At 52.7% G+C, this 8,945-nt stretch overlaps 2 protein-coding genes across 2 annotated transcripts in view; both read right to left on the reverse strand.

Moving 5' to 3' along the window:
* Positions 1-3,050: 3,050 nt before the first annotated feature.
* Apoe (apolipoprotein E) lies at positions 3,051-5,967 on the reverse strand. Its single transcript, XM_031385595.1, has 4 exons — positions 5,853-5,967; positions 5,029-5,094; positions 4,292-4,460; positions 3,051-3,889 (listed from the first exon to the last, which is right to left on the reverse strand). The coding sequence occupies exons 2-4, from the start codon at positions 5,069-5,071 to the stop codon at positions 3,166-3,168; spliced, it is 936 nt and encodes a 311-aa protein (XP_031241455.1). The 5' UTR covers positions 5,072-5,094; positions 5,853-5,967; the 3' UTR covers positions 3,051-3,165.
* A 2,003-nt stretch (positions 5,968-7,970) lies between these two features.
* Tomm40 (translocase of outer mitochondrial membrane 40) overlaps positions 7,971-8,945 on the reverse strand; it is a 13,176-nt gene continuing 12,201 nt past the window's right edge. Inside the window, exon 10 of the mRNA XM_031385596.1 lies at positions 7,971-8,511. Coding sequence (XP_031241456.1) covers positions 8,372-8,511 — 140 coding nt within the window. The 3' untranslated portion in view covers positions 7,971-8,371. The remainder of the gene's footprint in view (positions 8,512-8,945) is intronic.

Consider the following 8,945-nt stretch of genomic DNA (forward strand, 5'->3'; position numbering starts at 1 on the left):
GTGGAACAGATTCGACCCTGGCTGGGTTGCGACATCTCTGGGGCCAGCTCACAGCTTCCAGTCCCTGTGGGTGCCAGGCCTGACCCTTTTGCTTCTTGAAAGGTGTCCTGCTCAGTCCTCAAGCACCCATCTGAATAATGTAACAGATTCCCCCTGACTCTGCCCGGTGCTTCCAATTTCATCCTCCTCTTAGCAACAAGGTAGGGTAAGAGAAGCACAGCTAAGGTCATTAAACTACTAGTCATTCAACTCTGTTTTTTTATTTTTTGTTTGTTTGTTTCTTGTTTTGTCAAGACGGGGTTCTGTGTAGCCCTGGCTGTCCTGGAACTCACTCAGTCCAACAGGCTGGCCTTGAACTCAGAGGTCCATAATAGTATGAGCCATTCACCACCCAACTCTTCTTGCACTCTCCGGCGACTCTCTAATTTTCAGTACGATCAGCCCAGTGGTACTCCATAGCTCCCTTCACAATCCTAGTTCTCTAGTGTCTTTCTGTGGTCCCTGTCCCACCTCTGGGTCTCCCCACAGGGGGGTGGGGCTCCTCTGTTTAAAAGTAAGGCTCTGCTCCTGGTTGTACATCCTTGTATCCCACCATCATTGGTTAGGTAGAGACAGGAAGACCAAAGATATAGTCTTGGTTATACAGTGAGATTGAGGCCAGCCTGGGCTCCTTGAGATCTGGCTTGAAAACCATTGACAGAGTGCTGAGGAAGATGTGGCTCAGTTGGTTGATTACTTGCCTAGCAAGCAGGAAACCCTGGAGAGCACCATCCATATAACACCACATTAAATTGGAGGTTAGGATCACACATTGTCTACCAGCACTGGGGGCTCAGAGGCAGGAAGACCAGGGTTCAAGGTCATCCTTGGCCCCACGGTAAGTTGGCAAGAGAGTAACTCTGGGTACATGAGGCCTTGTTTCAACCCAGTGAAAACAAACTCTCTTCTGTAGAATTAAAAACTGAGTTCTCAGCTAGGCCTGGTGGCACGAACCTGTAATTCCAGCCTTTGAAGATGAGGCAGGAGGGTTCAGAGTTCAAGGCCAGCGTGGCTCAGATAACATTGAAATAATTCAGGTCTTCAGAGGGAGACATCCCCTCTATACTCTCCCCTCATCATGATAAGAAGGTAATGAGGCTCTGGGGGTATGTTCCTAGCCCCTGGGCATGAAGTGTGGCTGTCTAGGGCCTTGTCACTCAGCCCACTGACCCATCTTCTCACTGGGGCTGATGAATCATCTGTGGGAGTAGTGCCTGCCTCCAGATAATGCTGAGTTTGATGCCAGGAAAAGCTGCAGGCTCAGGGTGTGCCAGAGGCAGTTGAGTTCTGAGGCCTTGGCCTGACCCAAGACACAGCTCAAGCCCTAGCCTGCCTCTGTTACTGGGAGCCCTGCTGGGTCCCTGAGAACTGAGGGGGTGGGAGGGGAAGGCAGCCAGGGGCTCTCCAGCTCCCACCAAGACCCCTTTGAGTGCCAGGATATGGGGAGAATGGTTTTGTGTCCCCAGCCTGAACTCACTCCCCATACACTTGCTGGGAAAGTCAAATGGCATGCAGCACAGAGTGGGGCTGACTCCCCACAACCCAGAGGAAGCAAACATCTAGCTAACTTCAGAGTAAGGGAGAAAGGCTAAGGTTCCAAGAGCCACCATGGAAAAAGCCAACCAAAAGCCCAGAGCAAAAGAAACAGCAGGAGGGTGAGATAACAGGATCCAGAAAACAGGAAGCCAGAAAAGGAAGCCTAGAAGGGAACAGAGCAGAGACAAAGCAAGGAGAGGGTATCAGATAAGACTAGAGTGGAGGAGGGATAAGTCAGAGAAAAGTAAACACTGCCTGGCGACTCTGGTCTCTTACATGTTGATTCAGGACACAGCTGTGGAGCAAGTGTTTAAGTTGGGGAAAGTAGCCCAAAAGACAGCCGTAAAGTGGTACACACCTTTCTTAGTTCCTGTAGAGACTGATTTGAAGACAAAGATTCAAATATTCAAGGCCAAACTAGGTTAGAGGGAATGCAAGGAAAATCAGTTGAGATCCTATTTCAGACTAAAAAAAGGGTGGATATAGCTAAATAGAAGAGCCCATACTGGGTGCTGGAGAGATGGCTCATCGGTTAAGACCACTGAATGTTCTTCCAGAGGTCCTGAGTTCAATTCTCAGAAACCACATGATGGCTCACAACCATCTGTAATGGGATCTGATGCCTTCTTCCAGTGTGTCTGAAGACAGTTACAGTGTACTCATATACATAAAATAAATAAATCTTTAAAAAAAAAAAAAAAAGAGGCTGGGCTGTGGTGGCACATGCCTTTAAGCCCAGCACTTGGGAGGCAGAGGCAGGCGGATTTCTGAGTTCGAGGCCAGCCTGGTCTACAGAGTTCCAGAACAGCCAGGACTATACAGAGAAACCCTGTCTGGGGGTGGGGGGGGTGGGAGGGCGGGGAGAGCCCATGTCTAGAATCCCCCAGAGGCTGTGGGTGTGGCTTAGTGGTAGAGCTGCTAGTCAGAATTCCCTCACTGAGGGGCTGGGGGGCGTGGCTCAATGGTAGAATCCACCATTGAGTTTGTGCAGTAGTAGATAACATCCCCCAGTGAGGGGCTGGGCGCCTGGTTCAGTGGTAACCCCAGCCTAGACTCCCTCAGTGAGGGGGCTATGGGTGTAGCTCAGTGGTAGAGTACCCGCCTAGCCTAGAATCCTCCAGAGAGGGACTCAAAGGTAGATCACTTGTTCCCCCCCCACACCCCCAAGCCCTGGCTGTCCTGGAACTCACTCTGTAGACCAGGCTGACTTTGAACTCAGAAATCTGCCTGCCTTTGCTTCCCAAGTGCTGGGATTAAAGGCGTGTGCCACCACTGACCGGCTCACTTGTCCTTTCATGTTGCTAGGTCCTAGGCTTAATTTCTATTGCTGCAAAAACCAGAACAGACCAAACTATAGCTGAAATAAAGAACATGGCCTCCCTCTACAGACAGTAACACGGCCATGGAATGTGTGCTATGTAAGGCAAAAACAATAAACTGAGACTGAAGCTGTGTGGAATCACTGAGACTCAGCATGTGCTTGGAGAATCTTTATTAAGCAAGGGCCACCAGAGGGCCAGAGTGGTGCTTGGGACAGGGCCACCAGGCTGGATATGGATGTTGCCGCAGGGGATAGGAGAGGGATACTCATTAATTCTCCTCGGGCATAGGGGTGGAGGTGATGGGGTTGGTAGCCACAGAGGCCTGTATCTTCTCCACCAGGTTTGCCCACTGGCGTTGCATGTCTTCCAATAGCGGCTCGAACCAGCCCTTGAGGCGGGCCTGGAAGATCTCAGCCTGCAGGCGTATTTGCTGGGTCTGTTCCTCCATCTTGGAGCGCACCTCCTCCATGTGCTCACGCACCTCCTCTAGGCGGTCACGGGCCTGGTTGCCCACTTCCTCCAGCCGCCCTCGGATGCGGTCACCCAAAGCCTGGGCGCGATCGCGCAGGGGCTGGGCGGCCCCAGCGCCTAGGTTGGCTGTGCGCTGGCGACCCTGCTCCACCAGTGGCCCCAGGCGCTCACGGATGGCACTCACACCGCGCTCTGCGCCCTCGCGTGCCCCGGACTTGTACACCGCCAAGCGCTTCTGCAGATCCTCGGCATCCCGCATCAAGCGCTTGCGCATCTTGCGCAGGTGTGTGGAGAGGCGAGCCCGTATCTCCTCTGAGCTCTGGCCCAGCATGGTGTGCACCTCGTTGCGGTACTGCCCGAGTCGGTTGCGTAGATCCTCCATGTCAGCTCCAAGTCGGGCCTGTGCCGCCTGCACCTCTTTGGCCAGCCTGGCCCGTGTCTCCTCTGCCACTGGGCCCAGCTGTTCCTCCAGCTCCTTTTTGTAAGCCTTTACTTCCGTCATAGTGTCCTCCATCAGTACCCTGCAGGCCCAGAGGAAACACAGGAAGGAGATGAAGGCGGAGACAGAGGGCCAGAAACTATGGTGGGAGGGAAACCACTGAGCAAGGTGTGGTGGTACTCGCTTGTATTCCCAGAAGTTGAGAAGCTGAGGCAGGGGAAAGGCAGAGCCTTCGATGCCAGTTTGAGTTACTGATTGGGATCCTGTCTCAAAAAGCCAAAAAGCCAATCGACCAAGTAAATAAATGCCTGTTCATCCCAGCATCCAGAAAGCTAAAGAAGGCAGGAGGACTCACAGTTCAAGGCCAACCTAGTCTACACACTAATAGAAAAAGGAAACAAGAAGGGGGTAGGTGCCCAGATAGGAGGAGACCCTGGATCTGGATATTCAGCGGGTGTCGAGGGTGAAAGAGCTGAGCACTCACGTCAGTTCCTGTGTGACTTGGGAGCTCTGCAGCTCTTCCTGGACCTGGTCAGACAGTGTCTGCACCCAGCGTAGGTAATCCCAGAAGCGATTCAGGGCCTGCTCCCAGGGTTGGTTGCTTTGCCATGCGAGCTCATCTGCCACCTCCGGTTCTCCCTCGGCTAGGCATCCTGTGTAGAGTAAGTTTAAGGCTGGGTCAGGATCTACACTGCTCTTGGGTTGTAGTTGTTGTTGTTTAAGCAACAGTGGGTCTGGAGGCCATGGAGTCTGTTTAGATACTACAAGCATGCATTGTCTTGTATCCTACATAGTAAAGAACTGAGAATAGGCAGGTATGGAATTAGAAAATGTGTAACTCCTTTTTAAAAGCAACTAAGAAATTACACAGTTCAACTTTTTATTTGCGTGTGTATATGTGTGTGTGTGTGTGTGTGTGTGTGTGTACTCTTGGAGGTCAGAGGACTAGAGGGAATCAGCTCTCTCCTTCCACCATGTTGGTCTCAGAGATAAGTCTTCAAGCTTTATGACAAGCACCTTTACCCACTGAACCATCAATCATCTCATACATAGGGGAAATCAAGGCCTAAAGGGTATATAAAACAGCTGTTCAGGGCTGTTGACTCTCAGAGAGGTCTCAGAACCGCCCCAACCCCAACCTGCCAGCAGAAGAAATCTAGGGCTAGAATAGAGTCCTGAGAGGAGCAGAGAAAGCCACCATAGCAAGCCCTTGCCCCATACCTGTCAGCAATGTGACCAACAGCACGGCCCACAGAGCCTTCATTTTCGCTATTGTGATTGGCCAGTCTGCGGAGGGAAAAATTGTCTTTGAAAACGAGGCGGTGGGGTGGCGGAACTCCGGCCACCCAGGGAGCCCCACCTTACCTCCCTTCTCAGATCTGTGAGCCATCATAAACATCTCCAAAACAGAACACCCGCTCTTCCCAAAGGTCTGTAACCTCCCCCTCCCTCCTTCACTACCTAGGCACCCCGGGGTGGATTCACTGCCAAAAATTCCAGCTCTCTCCCCTAGGGTTCAAATTCCACTTCACAGAAGGTCAGCGGGTGGTCCAGTTTACAGTCCTCTTCTACCTTCCCGGCTAAGCCCTGCTTTCCATTTTGTGCTAATTTAACATGGTTTTTAATCGTCCTCAATCCCTGCGAAGTGCTACCCTCCCACAATCCCAGAACTTCGGAAGTTTAGGCATGAGGATCCTCAATTTGAAACCAGTCTGGGTTACTTGGGGCCTGTGATGGAAATCAGTAGGTATTTATATAAACGCAGCCTAAGGCTCATCCCAGGTTCTTTCACCATAGGATGGTCCCTAGTTGAGCCGGTATGCTGTGCACTGACAGTCCCGTACTCCTGGAGGTGACCCCTCCATCTCCTCCGACTCAGGCAAAGGCTAGTCACCTCGCGTTCTTAGTTTGTCCCCCAAATCTTCTACCGTCCTTCCTACTTTTCCAATTCTTGTGCCTGTTTCCTGGACTCCAGGGGATCTCAAGGTCCCCAGCCCACATCTTACGGAGGCCCCTGGGTGAGTTCCCAGCTCAGTTTGTCTTACCAGCTCCTTCTGAAACAAGTCCTTGGCCTCCGGGGTCTGAGCAGGGGACCGGATCCCAGACCTGTCCAATTATAGGACTCCCACTGTCCCGCCCCCTCCTCAGGGCTGGGGCGGGCTGGGCCGGCCCCCTGTCACGAGGCGGGTTGTTCTCTCCCCCTTCACAGCAAGGGCAGAGGAAAGAGGTGGAGTTTGGATGCCTTGTGAACCCCCCCCGCCCCCCAAAGGGAGTTGACACCTCATTGAATAATCCAGCTCTCAGTACTGGGGCACTGAGCGCTGCTTCTTCCCTTTCCTCCGTGGGGTCTGGTGCATTGTAAGGAGCTGGTGGCTTAAATGGAAATGGGTGGGGGGCTGTAAAGAGGCTCAGCTTCTGGGGTGAAGCCTGAGTTTTAACTCTGGCCCCTCGTTGTTGATTCCACGACCACAGGTGAACTCCTCCCACCCCCATGCTGGGACGTGCTCCAGTTCCTTCAGGAGCTGTTCAGTGGTGGCTCCCAATGGATTTGAAGCCATACATTAAGCCAAGCCCTGGGAACCCAAGGGTTGATGCTTCTGTCCTGTTTCTGGCGGTTGACAGATGGGTAACCTTGGGAGGGGGAGCTAACCCCACCCCTACCGAGCACATTTTAAAAGTTGTTTTGAGATAGGATTCTCAGGTTGCCCTCAAAACCACCAAAGTCCTTCTGCATTTGCTGTAGCATGCTGGGGTTGCATCTGCTTGTAGCATGCTGGGGTTGCGGGTGTGCACTGCTGCATGTGCCTTTGCCCCTTTCAAGCATTTTTCTTTTTCCTCATAAAAGCAGAAGAGCAGGGGCTGGAGAGATGGCTCAAAGGTTAAGAACACTGACTGCATTTCCACAGGACCCAAGTTCAAATCGCAGCACCCACATAGCAGCTCACAACTCTAACACCAAGATCTGACACCTTCACATAGACATACATGCAGACAAAACAACAATATACGTATTAAAAAAAGACAAGACAGACCAAAAGTTATCTATGGGAACATGTGCCTGTAGTCTTAGCCCCTTGCAAAGCTGAGAGGCAGAAGAATCCCGAGCTCAGGTACTAAGTCCAGGCTAAAAAGCAGGAAAGCAGATATACTGGGCTGTCAGGTAGGGCAAAGGGCTCACAGACCACTAGCAAGCTTGCTAGAAGCACTGCCTGCATAAGGTTTCCTGTTCCCAGCTGCTGATCAGAGAGGGTGGCAGGAAGAGAAGCCACAAAGCAAGGTTTGGCATCAGACATGGCAACACATGATTCTGCAGGATGGGAAGAGGCGGAACACCTGGTTCCAAGGGTACAGGGTGCCTGGCCAGGCCCAGACCTGTTAGCTTTGGTTGGCTTCAGAAAACACTGGCAAGGACTGGGTGTGGTGAGATGATTTTCACGGGTTATTAAGGGCCAGCTCCTATCTCCAGCCCAGGTAGTAGAGTGGGTTTCAGTGTTGCTGTCTAGAGGGATATTGGCCAGTTCATCTTGGGTCTTTGCTTCCTGTCGGGTGCCATGAGGTACAGTGGTGTGATCCAGGGCCCAATCCAAGCCCCCACATCAGAGCAGGGGATGGAACGTAGCCCCACAGAAAATCACTTTAGTGACCCAGCACCTGCCTGACATGTGAGGCCCAGAATTACATCTTCAACAAAATTAATAAAAAACTGAAACAAAACATTTCCTTTTTCAGTTTGGGAAGGTCCTAGGGCCCCTTCCTCCCACTTCAGAGTTAATTTTCCTTATTGCACTGAACTTCCAGGAACTTGGTTTCTTCCTGAAGTTTCTGAGACCTCTGACCCTCCCACCGGGAGAGTCAGCACAAGCCACCACCTCAGCCCTTTTTGGGACAGGGAGGCTCCTGAGCCCCGGCTCCCTGCCCCCACCCTGTTTGCAGAGACAAAGTCCTCTGCCAGCTCTCAGGACCAGGCTGCACAGGGGGGAGTGACCTGGAGCCACCCTCCCAGCGAGGCCAGGCCTATGATGTGTAAGTCCCCAAGAGCAGAGGGTGTGACCATGCCTGGCCAAGCTTTCTCTAATTTGCTTGGCGCTGCCGCGCTCTCCGACCCCTCAGCGCCGCCTGGTGGCAACCATGTCAACAACTGGAGAAAACCGAGGCCTCCCAGATCCTATTTTTTTTTTCCATGTGTATTTTTTGTTTTTTAAGTTTTTTTTTCTGTAAAATGTCCCGGTCTTCCATAACTTATAAACATGATTTCTATGGAGGGGTGGAGGGGAAAGTGACAGGCGGCCCGGCGCTCCTCTGCTGCCCTCAGGAGGACAGGGACATCAAGTCTTTCCTCCCTGAGCCTGTTCGCCGCCTCTGCCTTGGCGCTCACAATCGAATGCCCTTCAGATCCCAGAACTCCCTCTGGGACCCCAGGCCCCCTGGACACTGTCCCCTGGCGCTGGGGATTTTCGGGCATGGGGAAGGTCCCCTCCTTCCCACTGCCCCAACCCTAAGAGAGAGGGAGAGGAGGGGAGGGCAGCCGGCCCAGCGGTGGTCTGCAGAGGAAGGACAGGAGGGCTCAGCCGATGGTGAGGCCGAAGCCACACAGGAACTTATTCTTGCGATGGTTCAGGAAGGCGCTGAGGGACAGTGTCAGGGGCAAGGGCGGAAGCTTCTTCTCCAGCGTGGCACCCACGATCCAGTTACTGTTCACAGAGCCTGCGGGCCAAGAGTGGGGCAGAGACTGGGTGGCTGCATGTGCCTGGTCACATGGTAGCCACAAACAGACCCATAAGTCTGTGTCCTGTCACCTGTGAAGCAGCCAGTTGGGCCCGTTCCTCCCTCACTCTGGGGACCCTGGAATGGTGGCTTCCATGAACACACAGGGCTAGCATTGGTTAAGTTGGGTTCAAGCTTAGCTCTATCTCTAGTTAAGGGATAGAATATATGGGATGGAGGCAGCAGGGCTGGACTCAAGTTGGCCTGGCCCAACTGCAGGGAAGGCTGCTGAGATCACAACCAAGGCTGCTCCAGACCATCACAGCAGCCCCTTAAGGCTCAACACCACTCAGGTTCAACAAACCCATGTCCTTTCCCAGAATGAGGTTCTGAACCTCTGTTGGCTAGTTTTATACAAGCTAGTCACCCCCCCC

This window comes from Mastomys coucha, unplaced genomic scaffold (genome assembly GCF_008632895.1).
Source record: "Mastomys coucha isolate ucsf_1 unplaced genomic scaffold, UCSF_Mcou_1 pScaffold21, whole genome shotgun sequence".
Lineage (NCBI taxonomy): Eukaryota > Metazoa > Chordata > Mammalia > Rodentia > Muridae > Mastomys > Mastomys coucha.

Bases quoted from the DNA above. Each gene is read 5' to 3' on its own strand.
- Apoe (XM_031385595.1), bottom strand. From the start codon at position 5,071: ATGAAGGCTCTGTGGGCCGTGCTGTTGGTCACATTGCTGACAG. The intron at 4,461-5,028 runs GTATGGGGCAAG...TACTCTACACAG, and splicing joins GTTGGTCACATTGCTGACAG to GATGCCTAGCCGAGGGAGAA. The intron at 3,890-4,291 runs GTGAGTGCTCAG...CTGGGCCTGCAG, and splicing joins CAAGTCACACAGGAACTGAC to GGTACTGATGGAGGACACTA.